Source organism: Salvelinus namaycush, chromosome 36 (genome assembly GCF_016432855.1).
Source record: "Salvelinus namaycush isolate Seneca chromosome 36, SaNama_1.0, whole genome shotgun sequence".
Taxonomy (NCBI): domain Eukaryota; kingdom Metazoa; phylum Chordata; class Actinopteri; order Salmoniformes; family Salmonidae; genus Salvelinus; species Salvelinus namaycush.
Genome location: NC_052342.1, coordinates 8,809,098 through 8,828,990, shown reverse-complemented (window position 1 = coordinate 8,828,990; position 19,893 = coordinate 8,809,098). Strand labels below are relative to the sequence as shown.

General features: G+C 42.2%; 1 protein-coding gene and 1 pseudogene across 1 annotated transcript in view; both read left to right on the top strand.

Annotated features, from left to right (window-relative positions):
• Window positions 1-842: 842 nt before the first annotated feature.
• LOC120030365 lies at window positions 843-16,512 on the top strand (annotated as a pseudogene).
• A 505-nt stretch (window positions 16,513-17,017) lies between these two features.
• The window catches only part of LOC120030219 (protein Dok-7-like), a 48,306-nt gene continuing 45,430 nt past the window's right edge, over window positions 17,018-19,893 (top strand). Inside the window, exons 1-3 of the mRNA XM_038975567.1 lie at window positions 17,018-17,071; window positions 17,168-17,213; window positions 19,460-19,690. Of these exons, the coding sequence (XP_038831495.1) occupies window positions 17,018-17,071; window positions 17,168-17,213; window positions 19,460-19,690 (331 nt within the window). The remainder of the gene's footprint in view (window positions 17,072-17,167; window positions 17,214-19,459; window positions 19,691-19,893) is intronic.

Here is a 19,893-nt window from a genome sequence, read left to right as displayed (position 1 = left end):
TTCATCGTAATTCCATTGGAATTGGAATTGGAAACAGCTTGATTGAACCAGTGTCTGCCCAGTGGAAAGCTCATGAGGCATTTATAAGTTATGTTCTTCAAGAACCAGTGGCTATATATCATTAATTTAAACGTCCAAAAATGGATGTACCAATCCAAGATGGCCTCTTTAATGATTAATTTCGCTTGAAATAAAAATTATTTGTAAGAATGCAAATCCTTGACATCCAACCAGCTCCAAACATAGACCTGTCAAGCCATTATCATTGGTCTTTAAGATATTCACATTGTCTTGTCAGGAAGTCGTGTCTTGTCAGTAAGAATAGTATATCTCCGAGTGTAGTTTACCAGCAGGCATTTCAATTACTGCAATCTTTGAAAATTAGAGGCTTGGTTATGGGACAGGTTGTGTTCTTGCCACAGCACGCAGCACTTGGAATGTTTCCGTATGGTTACCAAGCTATGAGAGAAGGGATCCGAAACCATCACCCGCCACCTCCTCCAAAAAGTTACTTTCCATTACATCAAAGATCAGCACTTTCAAGATCTTGCATGTTTAATCGTGGGCGTCTCGTAAGGGAAATTAGTTGCAATTCGATGTTTTGCGTAGAGTGATGGCCATAATCAAAAAGTAGGTCTAATGACGCATTTGATCTACTCAATAGAGTTTGCAGGGAACAGGCTCGCTCTTGCAGCATATCCCACGTTCTCCATGACCAAAAGCAGGCTGAGTTCTCTCGAATTGACAGATAAAACGTGACATTTATCTGACGGACCTGATTGAAGAAATTAACTTCAAATAATTTTGCGCACGATAACAGAGACTACATAACCCAAAATATTATGATGCTGTACTTTGTGTTACTTTTCCTACCGTATGTCATCAGTGCACGGACGGTAAGTGGAGCTATTTCTTACAATTCAAGCAGTTCTTCTAGAGCGCAACAAGTGAACGGTTTGTTTGGATAGGCATATTTTGGCGTGCATCATTTGCCAAAGAAGTAAACTAACCGTGCATTACTTTAATATTGTTTTCACTTTGGTTCCAGCGAATGGTACTCCCAAGATATGAAACGTTTAGTGCAAGAAATGTGAACAGAGATAGTCATAAAGGTAATCATTACTATTAACATTAACAAGATACATTACCTGTTTAATTGATTACAGTTTTGTGCGTAGTCGTCACTATCCTGTTTCAATGTTGTTTATAAAATGTTGAAATATGTTGTTTGTATAATAGGATTACACAACTGTACAATACAGCCCATCAACCAATTTACCAGTCAAGAACTCAATGATAATGACCTCTTTAATCGATGGAGTTGGAATCCAGAATTATTCATCTTGTGTTGGCAAGGGTACACAATCTATTTTCATAACAGAACAACGATTAGGCTGTCTAGGGGAATGATATAGTGCTGAGATCTATGCATCCCTTCTACTGGGCTTCCCTAGTAATATAACTTGATTGGGTCCTGGCAGGAGCCGCTGTCAAACTCAGAAGATTAATTGTCTATCATATGCTGTGATCCCAAGCCATGGGAGAACACCTGCTTTCTCATAGCATATTCAAAGTGGCCTCTAATCTGACGCAAAGTGTTTTAGAGTTGGTATTGTTTTTACTTTCAATATTGATGTTGAACTGATCTTGTGCAGTAAACTTAATGAAATACAGATTTTTTTAAATTTCTTGCGGAGAATAAGGAATTTATGACTAGAATATGTGTAAAATACAATATGTTCACAATATGTTCACTGATAACCGTATGTCTCTACTCCCGTTTCTGTGGATCCAGTCCTTACAGTAGAGGGGAAAGAATGTAAATTCCCATTCCTTCATGGAGGAAGCATTCACCACCACTGTATCACCATCAGCTTCTCCAGCTCTTGGTGAGTCCAGTGTCATCCATTTCAAGTGTCTCTTGGTCACTCTAGTATCCAATGTTTTAGAGACACAAACAACCACTTCAACCACACGCACATTCAGCATAACATTGCCACACATTTCCATTACTCAAAGAGATACACTATATATACAAAAGTATGTGGACACCCCTTCAAATGTGTGGATTTTGGCTATTTCAGGTGTATAAAATTGAGCACAACGCCATGCAATCTCCATAGACAAACATTGGCAGTAGAATGGCCTTACTGAAGAGCTCAGTGACTTTCAACGTGGCACCATCATAGGATGCCACCTTTCCAACAAGTCAGTTCGTCAAATTTCTGCCCTGCTAGACCTGCCCCGGTCAATTGTAAAGGCTGTTATTGTGAAGTGAAAACGTCTAGGAGCAACAACGGTAGGCCACACAAGCTCACAGAATGGGACCACCGAATGCTGAAAAATCATCTGTCCTTGGTTGCAACACTCACTACGGAGTTCCAAACTGCCTCTGGAAGCAACTTCAGCTCAAGAACTGTTTCGTCGGGAGCGTCATGAAATGGGTTTCAATGGCCTAGCAGCTGCACACAAGCCTAATATCACCATGTGCAATGCCAAGTAGTGTAAAGCTTGCCGCCATTGGACTCTGGAGCAGTGGAAATGCATTCTCTGGAGTGATGAATCACGCTTCACCATCTGGAAGTCCAACGGCCGAATCTGGGTTTGGCAGATGCCAGGAGAACGCTACTTGCCGAATGTATAGTGCCAACTGTAAAGTTTGGTGGAGGAGAAATAATGGTCTGGGGCTGTTTTTGATGGTTTGGGGACCCTTAGTTTCAGTGAAGGGAAATGTTAATGCTACAGCATACAAAAACATTCTAGACGATTCTGTGCTTCCAACTTTGTGGGAACAGTTTGGGGAAGGCCCTTTCCTGTCTCAGCATGACAATGCCGCTGTGCACAAAGCAAGTTCCATACAGAAATGTTATGTCGAGATTGGTGTAGAAGAACTTGACTGGCCTGCACAGAGTCCTGACCTCAACCCCATCAAACACCTTTGGGATGAATTGGACCGCAAACTGCGAGCCAGGCCTAATCGCCCAACATCAGTGCCCGACATCACTAATGCGCTTGTGGCTGAATGGAAGCAAGTCCCCACAGCAATGTTCCAACGTCTTCCCAGAAGAGTGGATGCTATTATAGCAGTGAAGGGGGGACCAACTCCATATTAATGCCCATGATTTTAGAATGAGATGTTCGATGAGCAGGTGTCCACATAGTTTTGGTCATGTAGTGTACCTCACTCTTGTACACACAAAGGGGTTTCCCAGTCATAGATTGGTGAGGTGAGACACCCACGCACACACGCACACGAGAGCCATGTGAAAGCCATGCCGAGTCCACATCACTAAGCATCTGTCATGGTCTAAACACACCAGCACATTCATGAAGAGACCACGACAACGCCTCTTCCCCCTCAGGAGGCTGAAAAGATTTGCCATGTGCCCGCAGATCCTCAAAAGGTTCTACAGCTGCACCATTGAGAGCATCTTGACTGGCTGCATCACCGCTTGGTATGGCATCCGACCCGCAAGGCGCTACAGCGGGTAGTGCGTACGGCCCAGTATATCACTGGGGCCGAGCTCCCTGCCATCCAGGACCTCTGTACCAGGCGGTTTCAGAGGAAGGCCCTAAAAATTGTCAAAGACTCCAGCCACCCAAGTCGTAGACTGTTCTCTCTGCTACCGCACTGCAAACGATACCTATGCACCAAGTCTGGAACCAACAGGACCCTGAACAGCTTCTACCTCCAAGTCATAAGACTGCTATATAGTTAGTTAAATAGTTAACCAAATAGCTACCCGGACTATCTGCATTGACCCTTTTTGCACTAACTTCTTTGACTCATCACATATGTGGCTGTTACTGTTTATTATCTATCCTGTTGCTTAGTCATTTCATTCCTAGTTAGATGTACATATCTATCTCAATTACCTCGTACCCCCGCACATCGACTCAGTACTGGTGACCCTTGTATATAGCCAAGTTATCGTTTCTCAATGTGTATCTATTATAATTTGTATTATTACGTGTTATTACTTTTATATTATTTCTCTATGTTTTTTCTCTCTGCATTGTTGGGAAGGGCCCATAAGTAAGCATTTCACTGTTAGTCCACACCTGTTGTTTACGAAGCATGTGACGAATACAACATGATTTGAAAATGTAACCACTGACAGACATTCTAACCACTAACAGACATTCATTGAGACATGCATTTGCACTGTGACTGTCTCAAGACCCTTAATTACTACAGTAAATATAAAGACTTAAACTTAATTATAGTCCTCGTTAATCCATGTGGAATTGCCCTAAAAAGTAATGAGGTGACTGTATGCAAACCTCCACGACCTAATTGGGCTATCCTAAATGGCTTCATATGCCAACGCTAGTCAGCACTGCTAATTTATTTGCCAGAAACTGTCATAAATGCTAATGTCATGTTATAACACATTTATGACACGGTTGCACAGGTTTTATAACCTAGAATTGAGTTAATGGTTTATAGTAATGACTGTCTCATGTCTCAGAACTAACTATTTACTTTTCACAAATTGTGACACAGCAAGATGCCTCACTGCCTTCTTGTTTTGATTAAACTCTTCTTTTGTGAAAACAACTAGACCACAGATCTGTGTCTCATAACCACAGAGCTGTTGGACAGGGAGTGCTATGATAAAGTCATCTGTGTGGCTGCAGCCGCAGAGTAAATCCACTCAGGCTATGACAGGGCTGGTGAGCGTCTGCAAGTATGAACAACTAGGATGTAATTCAACATGAATCTTGCTCTCTCCCACTCAGTCCTCAAGTAACAACAAGTGCCCAGTGCTGGCTCATCTTACACTCTGAGGGTTTTCGAGGGTGTGTGAGGGTGTGTGTGTGTGTATGTATGCGTGGTTGTGTAGGTGTGTGTATGTATTTGTGTATGTTTGTGTGTGTGTGTGTGTTCGCTTATGAACTCAGCCACTGGGATCCCAGCTTGAGAGTCACTTTCATCTCAATGTTTCTCCATTAGTTTCTCAAGGGATTTTGAAACCTAAGTCTTTTGGTTTGGTGTGTTGGGTGTAGTTACTGCAGTTAGCGGGTGTGGATTGATGGGTGGGGGAATCAATAAAACTTCTAACCCATTTTGGTAATATAGCTTTGGTCCCAAAAGGATTAAAGTGCAGTGCTCCTCAACTATTATGAAAGACAGTTAATAAATATGGTGTCAGTTTCAAACCCACTTCTTGTACTCCCTGGAGATATGCAGGTTTCTGAGGAATGTCCTTATGGTTCTTAGTCAGGTGACTGATTGTGTTCAATGTGCTGTTGATTTGCTTTCTGACTCCTTGATCTCAATGGCCAGGTTGAAACTGTTGCATGTGCGCTACAGGAATGTTTTTATTTCCGCATCATAGGTGTTCTCTGACGCACAACTTCGATCGGGACTTTCTCTGGGGACACTGTGCACCTGGGAACACTCAGCCCATTGGTGAGAGGTCATTCTTGTGGAATCTGTGGACAAGACTTCATGGTCTACAAAGTCTATGTTGTCTCTGTGTATTTTTACAATCTTCAAGATACATTTCCTGCTATTTGCAGTAGTGGCATGCATGAACATAATATTTTTTAATCACTAGCCAGGTTTCCATCCAATTGTCGACAGATTTCCATGTATAATATTCTAGAATCTGTGTTCCCACCAGTGGTTTGTTTACACCAAACGGACTTGTTGTGGATAAAAATCAGTGAGGGATGACGTAGTGCACACAAAATGTACTTTTTCACTTAAGTTTTCATATACCGAATAAAAATATAAAGTTCAATGTGTTTCCATCGCATTTTCATCTCTACCGATAGTTAAATAGCAAATGTGTCTACTCTGGTTTTGACACCTACGCTCTAGCCAACAGCTCACAGATACGGTCTAGTCTACATGATGAGATTATTATTGATAAGAATATTTTTTATTTGTCAAAACAGCAGTCAAGAATCGATCATCATGTCATCAGAATATGACCCCACGGATGGTTGAGGGAAGGCTCTCGGGGAACTGTGGGGGGGATTTTAAAGGGCTGGTGGCCTGGCGGTTGGGAGCTAGGGCCGGTGGATAATAGGTCGCTGGTTCGAGTCCCCGCTTTTTGACCTTGTGGGAGATCTGTTGACGTGTGATCGAGAAGGGTGTTGACCTTGGTTGCTGCGGTGGGCCGCTTAGATTACTGAATGTGGTGTAGATGTTGAGCAGCTTCACCGCAAGTAGATTGTATGTTTTAATATTCAATATATAAAAACATTATACAAAATAAATACTCATCACTGTGCACTTTCACCACCCTGTGAAGTTCATCATAATTTATTTCAACTGTAGTTTAATAAACTGCATGGTTTCCACAGTCAAAATGGGAGGACCACACCATATCATCGCGTGACTCCAAATTTACTTTGATATGATGGTTATTATATCAATATTTGCACGTAAAGGCATTTGCACCGCCATTTCCCGCATAATTAATTTTACAGACACAAAAAGATCCCACCATGTCGAACGAACAAATTATCTGTTGCCATTTATAAATTGACACCGCCATTTAAAATAAATACGATTTGACTTTACTGGCATAAAAACTGCAGATGGAAACGTGGTTTCCTCATTTTCCTCCATTGCATTCATCTACTACTTCTACTTTTCAAACAGTGTTCAAATTAAACACACCAAAGTTGGTAAATACTTTATTCTTATGTTACTGAGGTAGCATGCTGTTTCTTTCTAATGTTTTCACTAATGTTCTCAGTTGTTGTGTTTTAGTGTTCGTCCACTCATCACGCAGATTCACAGACCCTTGTCAGGTGAATCCATGTCAAAATGGCGGCATCTGCACTCTGGTACCCCGCAGACGCTCCTTCGAGTGCTCCTGTCCAGAGAGCTTCACTGGGAGGCACTGTGATCAGAGTGAGTAACTTTCAGTATCATACTTTCTATATGGACTTGTGTTTCAAAGCAGTTTCAATTAAACTAAACCAATTATACATTTTAGGTTAGAGTCAATTGTCAATGGGGTTTTATTTCTCATTGCGGTATGACAAAGTGTGGGGGTGGTAGAAAAACTGTCTTCCCTTTTGAGAAGTACCTTTAGTGCATTAACCCTTATCTTGCTCTTCACAATACCAAACACTTACCACAAACATGCCCCCCTAACTCCTCATTGACCTGTTCACTACCTCCTCTTCTCACGTTTCACCCAACTACCTTTGATTTCTCTATTCTCCCCTTTGTCAGGGAAGTGCTATGAAACCATACACCTGAGATATTACGACATTGGAAAATCATGGGGAAGGATCTACCTTCGTAACGTGGAACGGTGCACATGTGTGGACGGGGAGATTTCCTGTGAGAGAGTCCGCTATACTGGTAAAAGACATTCTTACTCAGATCCTTTGTTACTTTAGCTTCAGCCACTCTATGCTTTTTTGTTGTTGTTGAAAATGAGAGTGGAACCTTAGAGTTGATGAGGTGCTGTCTCTTGGCTTGGAAATGGGTCCCTGAATGGGCCCCTGAGTTGAGGGCCCCCTAAAACCTTTGGAGTATGAGGGCTTCTCCAGTTGAAAATCTTCCCATCCCGACATTCCTCAATCTCCCACACCTTTTGGATGATCAGATCTCTAGCCTCGGCTGTGTTGCCAGGCATCTCACTGTATTCTCAATGTCTTAATGGTTGGAGGCCCCTCAGAACACGTGAGAGAAACCTCTCAGCCAAAAGATAAAGGTGCTTTCGTCTCTACGGTGGACGTTTGATGGGTGTTGAAAAGACACTTTGGAGAGCCACTTGGACCAAACCTGTTTTGTTTTGTCATGGTATTAGGATTTTTATAAGGTTCTGCAAACGAATTTCATTTAACACTACCATTTCCTGCACCCCACCTCCCCAGCCTGTTATGTAGGCTATTCCCACTCATACTGCCCCCACATGGCCACTCCAAGAACAACATGTCAAATCAGACAACTACTGTACACCGGTGTCTGTGTTTGTGAATGCATTTCTCCCATTCTACTTTTGCAACCCTGAACCATAAGTGCTCGAACGTAGGTAGTCTAATGCTTCATGTGTGTTTTGATCAAAGTTAACACGCTTAAAGCGCTGATGCAAGACCAGCTCCTGTGTTTATCATGCAGTGGCGGGAGGCAGGATAAGGGTGGTTGGAACTGATCCCAGTGCTGTGGTTTGTCATAATGTATTATACCTGATGAAGTGTGAAACTGTCCTCAGTCTGCAGTGAGAACCCCTGTGAGAACGATGGTACGTGCCGACTCATCACAGCCACCAGGGAGGAGGTGTGTGCCTGCAGGCCTGGCTACAGTGGACCCTACTGTAGCATTGGTGAGTCCAACCGCTACATGCTGACACAGTCACTGTTCGATTTACATTGCTAGGTTAGCCTAGCTTAGCATAGCTTTAGTTTAGCATTACTGGTCTTAGCCAGAGGTCATACACTGGGATAGAGAAGACATTTTATGATGTTTATTCTGCTCTGTGACTACAAACATTTAGATAGTCCAATATAAATAAGGTAAACAGATAGACACACACACACTCTCATAACACTTAAACACAGGAAGCTGTGATATACATGGTATACTGTCTCATCCCCCACACCTCTTGTTGTTCAGCTCCGGTGGTGGAGTGCTATGACAACAAGGGCACAGACTACTGTGGCGTGGTGGGCACCACCGTCTCTGGTGCCCGCTTTCTGCCGTGGAGAGCGCCCCCCTCAGGGGCTTGGGGAATACCTCCTACTGCAGGTGTGTGTCCAGCATTAGGTTGTCTTTCTTTCTTTCTTTCTTTCTACATCTTTATTGACAACCAATCTGGCAACCCAAAACAGAAGCTGAAGTCTATGCTTCATGCCTGTCATGCCAGCACTATCTCACCACTATCATCCACCTCCCTCAGTCTGTCTGACCTTGATGGTAATATGGTCATTCACCTTCCCCTTTGTCTTGCCTTGGTGATATGGTCATTCACCTTCCCCTGTCTGTCTGGCCTTGATGCTGATATGGTCATTCTACCCGGTACAGACAGAAAAGGATGGGCCTCCCCTCTGACTCTGATTCCTCTTGAGGTTTCTTCTTTATTGGGAATTTCTTGGCACTGTGCTTCTGCTTGCTGTTTGGGAGTCCAGGCCAGGATACCGTTAAGTGTCATAACAGCAGTGTAACATGTCCATTGTGTCCAGAAACCCAGATAGGGACAAGATGCCGTGGTGCTACACTCTCAGTGATGGAGTCATCTCCTGGGAGAACTATGACATTCCGCCATGTGTCATAAGTTTATGTGAGTAGCATAAGAGCTCAGGGGTGTAGCCAGGGTCTGAATTTTAGTGACGTCCATGTTATTTGGACAACAGCAAAAACAAAAAAAATGACCCCAGCCATTATCACATTGGCTGCTGTAGCTTCATTAATCTCAGTCGATCTACAAACACATAGCCTATTAGCTATACAGTTAGCCGCTACACATGAACTCACATTAACTCAGCACTGAGATTAAAAATGATAATTGAATAGATACAGATGGATCTGATGGATAACAGATGGATCTGTTAGCAGAAAAAAATAATTATTAGCAAAGGTTTAACAACTAAGTTTGCTTTACAGAACTTTTTTTTATTGCAATGTTATAGCAACATTTCTGCAATTCTACACATTTTGATATTTGAAGGAGAGTAACTAACAAAATCAATGCAGGCCCCCTGGAGGTCAGGGCCCCTGGGCATGTGCACGTGTGCTCGGCCGGTAATTCGGCCATGATTACTACAAGTTTAGATAGCTGGCTGGACTAATTTACCAATCTACAAATGTTTTACGGACATGGGCTAATTGAGTGACTGTCAGTGAGTGACATAACAAGAGGAAAACTGCTGATGCTCTACCGAGTTTCGAAATTGCGCCTTTTTTTATTCTACTGTTCTAATTCTCAACAGTAAATTGAGACCCCGACTGAGTTCCTTGAAAAAAAATGGTGTCCTCATATGTAGCTACGGCCCTGTAAGTGCTATAATGGGGCATCGCAAAAGCAGCAGGTTTTTTAGTTGCTACACTGGAGGCTTAGTTCTTCCCAGCGTGAAAAGAGCCGCAAGCCACTTTATCAAATATTTTCAGGTGTGAGCCGCGTGTCCAAATCTTGAAAAAAGAACTCTGGTCTTGTCATATCACAATGAATAACCTTGTTATAGGACTTCATTTAAAGGATTGATTGATTATACCTTTGTGGATAAAGCTTACTTTAAAAAAATAGTGTTGAGTTAAATGTCTCCAATGAACCTGCTTCAAATTATAGAGGTCGGCGAGTCTCTCTGATCCGTGAGGGGCTTTGTCTTAAATCAACGGTGAAATATGCATTTGGCAGTCTTCAATTTCTTCTCCCTTAAAACCTTTACTGTATTATTATGAGCTGTGAAGAGTTTGACAGCATTTTGAATCCCACCAGCAGCTGCTTCTCATTTAAGTGGAATAGAACATCCTCTCTCTTTATATTCCCTCTAAAAATGTTTTTCTCCGCTTTCACAGAACTATGACAACCCCATGACACTACGCCTCCGTAACATTCAAAGCACTTTGCAAACTTAATTAAAAATGTCTGCGTTAGTGATTAAAAATAAGCTTCTTGGAATTGTACTGCACTTACCTTTCCTGTGCCAGAAGAGAATGTTAACTTTACATAGGTACTGTTTCAATAGAAAGTCAGAATAGTATCTTGACACATGTAGCCTACTGTTTGAAGAGAATAGGTTAGATGAGAGGAAGTATGAGTCACTCAGAATCAACATGTCAAGTGTTGCCAAATGCTTCTGTAGTGACTGGGACAACTTGGCTCTGTTACATCAATGTCATGATGCCATGAGTATGCACAGAAAGCACATTCTTTGGCCAACCGCTATTTCACCACTTTTGTTAATGTTAATTGTTGGGTGGCAAATTGTATGCAATTCGGAACGTCTGACAATGCGTTATTGGGATTATTTTTAGTACTTTCAATAAAGCAGCTCTATTTGTTGATTGTCTTTTCAGGGGAAAATTAGCCATTGGTAAAGTCCAAAATGATAAGAAGAGGCATACTTAGCAGCCTTGGATGTAGCAATTAACTGGGTTTAGCCCAGTTACTCCAATTGTGGGAGCATGCTGGTAGGTAGTAGTAGTAAGCCTAGTAGTAAGTAGTAGTAGTAGTAGCAGTAGTAGCACTACTACTAGTAGTAGTAGCACTAGTAGTAGTAGTAGTAGCAGTAGTAGTAGTAGTAGTAGTAGTAGCAGTAGTAGCACTACTAGTAGTAGTAGTAGTAGTAGTAGCAGTAGTAGTAGCAGTAGTAGCACTAGTAGTAGTAGTAGTAGTAGTAGCACTAGTAGTAGTAGTAGTAGTAGTAGTAGTAGCACTAGTAGTAGTAGAAGACTACCAGCAGTAGTAGTTTAGGAGTACCAGTTTATGACTAGTATTACCCTATCACATGTTGACAATGAAGTCAATGCTCTTCAGTAAACGTGACCTGATTTGAACTGATTAGATTAGCACTTGTAAACTGCTTCCATATTCATTTACACAGCTTCTTTGCGGAGAGTGGTACCATTGCCACAGCTGCCACCGCCACCTAATGTCCTTCCTGACACCAACCAAACCAACCACACCAAGCCAGACAAGAAGCCTGTGTGCGGAAAGAGGAACAATAAGAAGATATCGGTGGCCAGGGGTCGTATCCTGGGTGGCAACTCTGCCCTGCCCGGTACCCATCCCTGGATGGCAGCCCTCTACATAGGAGATGACATCTTCTGTGCGGGTACCCTGGTCTCGTCCTGCTGGGTGGTCTCTGCTGCCCACTGCTTCTTCCGCAGGTACCGTAGAAATACGGCATATAGACACTACAGATGTAGGATCTTAATTTTATCACTCTGTTGCAGGATAACTTTTCTGCAATGCAGGTCATTTAAAACTTGTAGTTTATTTGAGGTTTGAAAAGGCTTCTGAAGTTTGTAATTTCCACTTTCGAAAAATGTGCACTATATATACAATAGTATGTGGACACCCCTTCAAATGAGTCTATTCTGCTATTTCCGCCACACCCGTTGCTGACAGGTGTATACAATTGAGCAGACAGCCATGCAATCTCCATAGACAAACATTGGCAGTAGAATGGACTTTCTGAAGAGCTCTGGGACTTTCAACGTGGCGTCGTCATAGGATGCCACCTTTCCAACAGGTCAGTTTGTCTAATTTCTGCCCTGTTAGAGCTGCAACACTACCGAGTTCCAAATTGCCTCTGGAAGCAACATAGCCGCACACAAGCTTAAGATCACCAATGTGCAATGCCAAGCGTCGGCTGGAGTGGTGTAAAGCTTGCCGCCATTAGACTCTGGAGCAGTGGAAACGCATTCTCTGGAATGATGAATCACGCTTCACCATCTGGCAGTCCGACGGATGAATCTGGGTTTGGCAAATAACAGGAGAACGCTACCTGCTCAAATGCATAGTGCCAACTGTAAATTTTGGCGGAGGAGGAATAATAGTTTGGGGAGGTTTTTCATGGTTCGGGCCCCTTAGTTCCAGTGAAGGGAAATCTTAACACTACAGCATACAATTACATTCTATACAATTCTATGACTTCAACTTTGTGGATACAGTTTGGGGAAGGCCCTTTCCTGTTTCAGCATGACAGTGCCCCTGTGCACAAAGCGAGATCCATACAGAAATGTTTTTTTGTAATCGGTGTGGAACTTGACTGGCCTGCACAGAGCCTTGATCTCAGCCCCATCGATCACCTTTGGGATGAATTGGAACGCAGACTGCGAGCCATGCCTAGTCACTCAACAACAGTGCCAGACCTCACTAATGCTATTGTGACTAAATGGAAGTCCCCACAGCAATGTTCCAACATCTAGTGGAAAGCCTTCCCAGAAGAGTGGAGGCTGTTTTAGCAGCAACTGGGGGACAAACTCCATATTAATGCCCATGATCTTGGAATGAGCAGGTGTCCACATACTTTTGGTCATGTAGTGTATCAATCCCTACAAAAATGTCCATTAACTGTAATCCACATAATAATTCACATACTGACTCAAATGAATATCCTACACCTGTACAGCACTCTTTGAAGCATTTGTGTTCATAATTTTTTTCACCTGTTTGTGTTATGCAACATTGAGCCTATTTGACTGTAGAAATAGAGCATATAGAGTAGACAGTTGGACACTACATTGGCATTTGCGTTTATTATTTTGTCACCTGTTTGTGTGGTATGGAACTATGAGTTAGTCCTACGTTCCTCGAGGGACCATGCACATATATAGGCCTTGTAATAAACAAAATATTTTAAATGGTTTATTATTTTTGGGGTACTTTTTACACCTTTTTCATGATTTCGAATTGGCAGTTACAGTCTTGTCCCATCGCTGCAACTTCGCGTCTCCCGTACCGAGTCGGGAGAGGCGAAGGTCGAGAGCCATCCGCTGCGTCATTCAGGAGGCCCCACATATAGGCCTTGTTAAATAAAGAATGATTAATATCTTAGGAGTTAGCGTGTTGCACAGGTACGTAAGGCAGTGGAGAGTAGGGTATTTTGTGTGCTTATTTTCACATGCAACCTTTAACCTCACATTTAGGCATCAGCACATCACAGACACTAGTGGTCAGTACAGAGATGATTTACACTCAACATTTCCCGTTTTATGAACACACTATATTTCGACGCAAATATTCAGTTTGAGGAAAAGCTTAAAAATATTTGGTTTTCAAATGCCATTTGTAGGCCAATGGGGGAGGGTTTTCGTGGTTACTATGGTCTCGGGTCTTTAGGTTTGAACATTTTCAGTTCAGGCACTGTATGTATCAAGCATCTCTGTAGGAGTGCTTAGGATCAGTTTCACCTTTTAGATTACAATGACAGAAATGACATGGACGGGGGGAACCTGGCCCTAGATCAGTACTCTTACTCTGAGGTACTTGATACATAAAGCCCCGGGGTAGTAATATCATACAAAATAAGTGTCATTGCATTCAGTTTAATTCATGTGACATAATTATCGTACAATGTGCTACTAATGACAGAGAATGATGTGTCTGTCCTCAGTCCCCTTGTGTCAAAGATTCGTGTGATTCTGGGTCAGCATAAGTTCAACGTTACGACTCCTGACACCAAAACCTTTGGAGTGGAAAAGTACATCTTTCCAGAGAGTTTCTCTGTTTTCAATCCAACTCTCCATGACATTGGTAAATATATTATTTCACGTTCCTATTCACTCACACTGACTATTAGCAAACACACACACTCAAACACTCACACAAAGTTGACATTATAGCACACGCTCGTCCACTGACTCACACACGTCATCCTAAAACTACCACACTCGCCCACACACAGACTAACAAAAACACTCACACATGCCAGTCTGCCTGTCTGCAGCACACACTCTGTCTGCACTCACAGCTGTGCATCTTGGAACAGCTGGCTCCAATGTGAACACACACACATTTGAGTGTGACAGTCTCCGGGCATCTGCATCCATTCCCGAGGGGACTTACACTTCTCTCTTTTTCTTCTCTTTTCTGAAAGCAAAACAGACATTATTCAATAGTGCAGCAATCGTTCTGTGATTTCATGATTCAACATTTGAATAACGATGACAGTACATCATACAGCGTGCTGTAACTTATATGGATGTTTCAACCGATCAAGGGTGTAATCATTGGAAATTTACAGCGGTTCTCAATTTACCTACTTAAAGGTTAAATACAGGTTCAGTAAATAACACCTGCTATTGACTCTTTGTCACATTTTCCTGTGTTATGATGAGAATGTTTCTATTCCAACAGTTCTTGTGAAACTGAAAAAACAAGATGGCCGCTGTGTAAAAAAGACCCAGTTTATACGGCCAATCTGCCTGCCCAATAAAGACATGACCTTCCCGGACCAATACTGCTGTCAGATTACTGGCTGGGGCCACATGCATGAGAGTAAGTGTTGTGTCAAAAACTTAATTGCTTCTGCTTCATTGTGTGTCTTTCACTCTAGTGTAGTGGTCAGATATGTCATTATGGTTTTGAATGTTTTCATATCACCTTCAAAACTACACTGTAACATCTCAAATAGGCATATATGCATCATATCCAATCATGTGCGCTCCCATATAGGCCCGTCCTTCCTATTCATGTCTTTACATGAATGTCTCATGGATGACACTGTTTCCATATGACCAAATGCTTATAGTATATGACTCGATCCCTTTCATTACTGATTTGTTTGTCTTATTTTTCCAAAGAGGCAAATAAATACACCAACCTGCAGGAGGCCGGGGTGAGGATCGTCCCGTTTGAGAGGTGTATCCTGCCTGAAGTCTACGGCAACCATGTGACCTCCAACATGGTCTGTGCCGGGACCAACCGATGTGCGGATGCCTGCCAGGTAATAGTGCATAGATCTAGGGCTCTCTGGACCCAAATTGAAATAGAATGATATAGATAATGTTTTCTTGTAGATGGTACAGCCAGCCATGTGATAATGATGTGTATTGTGTGATACTTGCTGAATCACATCCGGCCGTGATTGGGAGTCCCATAGGGCTGCGCACAGCGTCGTCCCGGGTTTGGCCGGGGTAGTCCGTCATTGTAAATGGTCCCGTGTGGCTCAGTTGGTAGAGCATGGCGCTTGCAACGCCAGGGTTGTGGGTTCATTTCCCACGGGGGGACCAGGATGAATATGTATGAACTTTCCAATTTGTAAGTCGCTCTGGATAAGAGCGTCTGCTAAATGACTTAAATGTAAATGTAAATAAGAATTTGTTCTTAACTGACTTGCCTAGTTAAATAAAAAATAAATAAAAAAATACTGTATAATATGGAGGAACCACTGGGCAAAGTTTACAGAACAAGCGGCTCTGCCTATACGCAGACAACGTGCTGCTCATAGGACCCCTGAACAATAGCATTTTTCCCTATGCTCTATGGAAACATTTGTAGAATTGCAGGACATTAACTTTAATGCTGAAATTGCTCTCTCCGCCGCCAAAATGGGGGCCACTAAAATGTTTTGCCCTCAAGGTGGGGGTGGGGGGGCCCAAACCAAATCTAGCTTACGGCCCCCAAAATGCTAGTGGCGCTTTTGGTTCACAGAACATGCATATGGAGGCTGCTGTAAGAATTGCATGGCCTTCAGTTGCTTTCTCTTTAATGTAAAGTTATGGTTAACTTCCCACCTTGTTTATGTGTTGTAATGACAAATATTGCATTTAGGTAGGAATGGAATTGGTTTATATTGGTGTGTGTAATATAAAGTTTCAAGGGGATGACTCATTGTTTGTTGTTTGTGTGTGTGCGTGCGTGTATGTGTGTGTGTGTGTCTGCATGTGTGCCGCTCTGCGTATGTGTGTTCCCCCAGGGTGACTCAGGAGGCCCCCTGGCTTGTGTGAAGGATGATGTCAGCTTCCTGTATGGAGTTATCAGCTGGGGCGATGGCTGTGGAAAGACTGGGAAGCCTGGCGTCTACACCAAAGTCGTTAACTACGTGAACTGGATCAACACAATTATCAAGCGCAAGCCCAAGTCTAAATAAATGGACATTACAGCTGGTATTTTTTATATGTACTATGTGTACATACTGTGGAAGAATAGTGATATTTACACAACTGTGAAATAAATATTATTTTGTGACTGAATAAACATTTTAAATGTTGTTAAACGTGTATGTCCACCTGTCTTGAAAAATCGTAATTTGATGAAGGGTTCCCTGTAACTGTACATTATTTCTGTCTTAGTGAACCACCCCCAGATGATAACAATTTAATATTTTATTAATTGGAATTAATCTTAGCGTCAATTGCAAGCAGGTTTTATTATACTTATATGTCGATTAAATATCACCTCTTGAAAAATCACCTGCTGAAAAATATCCAGGAAAATTTCTGAATTGGGTGTGTGCGGTTCTGTGTGTTGGTGCCAGAGGGGGGTGCACGAAACGAGTGTGTGCCCCTCACCAGTAGTCTAAAGCTATTTTGAAAGTGACCCCTCATTCGGGCACGGGACAGCGACACTGCAGCTGTTTGGAACCATGACTGAAGATGACGGATTCGGTTGTCGTGGAAGGATATGTCAAATTCAGAGATGGAAAAAAGGTGTTTACAAAACGAAATAATTAATTGAATTTGCATGTGCTTCAAAGTTATTCGGCATTTTAACGCTAGCGTCTATTTTGTACCCTTTTCTCTCAGTGGAAGACTAGGTGGGTCGTACTTCGCAAGCCATCGCCTGTAGCAGGTACGTCGCTCATTCTGTTCAACATTTCAAAGCGCGTAATACCATAAACGTTGTTGGAATAAGACCGCACAGCTTTACAATGTTTGTCTTTGTTAAATGTATGTGGTAATTTAAAACCATTTCATTCGGAAGTTTACTGCTGTGGTCTATTACTACCCTAGTAAATTGATAAATCATTTATGTTTGTCATTTACTAAACATCCCAAATGAAAAGCAACTGGAAACGAAGTTGCATTACTGCATGCCATGGAATGAAATATTTTCTCATGCATAGGTCACTGTGCTGATGATAGGTTGCTCATTCAGAACTTTGGCTATCCCGGTGGCCCTGTATTAAAGGGAATGTGTTCTGCTAGGCTACTAGGCTACATTTAAATATGCTTTTGCTGCGTGTGTTTATAACTGGCGTATTAAAACAGAGTCGCACACTCCATTTGTATAAACTCCAAGTTATTTATTGGTTAAAACGCCAACGTTTCGGGATCACTGTGCCTTCTTCAGGTTATAACTGGTTTATAACCATGAATATCAGTCAATTAAGCTGTAAATACAATGTAGAACACGTAGGCCAATAGTTAAATGTAAAATGTCTGTAGTTATAAAGAATTTAAACTATAGTCTTCTGATTGGAAGTGATTACCCTTACTATGTTATAATTATTGTGTTTATTTATTATATGTTCAGATATAATAGTAAATGCACTCTGGTGAAGTGTTGACTTTTCTTCAGTGCATGTTATTGTGATTGTGGGATACCGCATGAATAGCCTACTATTCTCAAGTGGAAATAATTTGCAAGCATTGAAGACTTGCAGGGCAGCGGGCGCCAACTGTTTTGCACCATTGACTGACATTTCATGCTTTTAAGTGGGGTAACTCACAAAGACATGGGCTTTCATGCTCTTCCACACTTTGATTATGCAACCGCAGTGGAAATAGATGGAGCAGCCATATTGTGTTACACTATAGCCTCCTTCTCTTTGCCTATCTGGGCTCTGCCCATCCCTAGGTGTTTAATGGACTAGGCCGAGGTTGGATGCAACCATTCCTCGTCCCTTTGAAGTCCCTGTTATCTCAGCTGTCCACAGTCATGCGTGAGCTGTGTGTGTGTGTGTGTGTGTGTGTGTGTGTGTGTGTGTGTGTGTGTGTGTGTGTGTGTGTGTGTGTGTGTGTGTGTGTGTGTGTGTGTGTGTGTGTGTGTGTGTGTGCTTGGCGCCAGTGTGTGTGTGACAGATAATAAAAGGTCTTGTTTTGTCAGTTGACACTGTGATTGTACTTCGAAAGTGCCGAAGAGAGGTGCGAGGAGGCCTCTGTCACCGACTACTGTCTATCTTCACCGTGCCTGTACAGCCACAGTAAATGCCAAGCACTCAAGATATCTGTAGGCTACCCTCTGACTTTCATGCCGCGTCAAGGGGTACTGGCACTTACAGTAGGTCTGTTATCGTTTTATCACCTTGAGTGAGGATGAGACTGGACTAGAGAACAATCAGCATGTTTTAAATGGCATAGGACTATTATGGGATTTAGCCAGGTCTTACAGGAGCCAGGTGCTGTCAACAGGCTGGCTGAAAGTGCAAAAGTTGCTTATTGAGTTATTGTGTTGAGTGTAGCATTTCAGGATATTATAGTGAAGTCCTTTTGATCTTTTAGTTGCAGGCTTGACAATATGGACAATTTATTTCAGCCGTATTTCTTCCCTAGACAGCAGGGATCCACTGAAGTCGAGTATAAGAACTGACATTTTCGAATGTTACTTTACTCTCTCTTTTCCTCCCCATCTCATCCTCTCACATCCGAACAGTCAGTAGAGTACACTACACTTCAATTTAGTACAGTACAATACAGTACAGGACGATATGATACGATACAATACAATACACAGTTTAACTTTTTTGCCTAACTGTTCAAGGAGTACCTGTTTTTTAAATGCTCAAATTGATTCTCACTTCACCCTATTCCCTGGAATGTTTCTCATTACTATGCTAATTCAATGTATAACATACTTTTCTGGTTGTATTTAAGCTCCTGTCATACCTAGCCTCAACATTCACCAACAACTAGGACTGCTTTTAGACTGTGAGCTAGGTTCCTGGACACAGATTAAGGACATTGGAGGTTTCCTTTGAACATGCTTTTAAGTTTTAGTCTGTGTCCAGAAAACTGAACCTGTATGTTATAGACCATCAGTATTTTGTCAAATGTAAGGTTTTTGTTATGTTCTCTTTTCTCTCCCCATTTTCGTAGACTGTTTGGTACTTCTCGTCTACAAAGACAAGTCGGATAAAGCCCAGGGCCACCGGGAGAAGGGCAGCATCACCTTGGAGGATATCTGTGGACTGGAGACAGGTCTCTCCTATGAGGGGGTAAACTACACGCTGGCTATCCTCTGCCTGAGCCAGGTTGCTGTGCTGGGCTTCGACGGCAAGGAGGCTCTGCTGGCCTGGGATATCCGCATCCGCTACAGTCTTGGTGAAGGTGGGATACTTTCTTTTCTGAAGTTGTTTACAACCAAACATCCCTTTTGGGAGCGTTAATTCATTTGGGGTTTTGTTTTTGTACTAGATTTGTCTTCTTTTTTTATTTTATTTTTATTTTTTACAACCTAAGAATAAATTAATAGGTGTGCAAAACCATATGTCTTTTCCACTTTGAAGTTTTAACTTCCAAAAGGTTTTGGC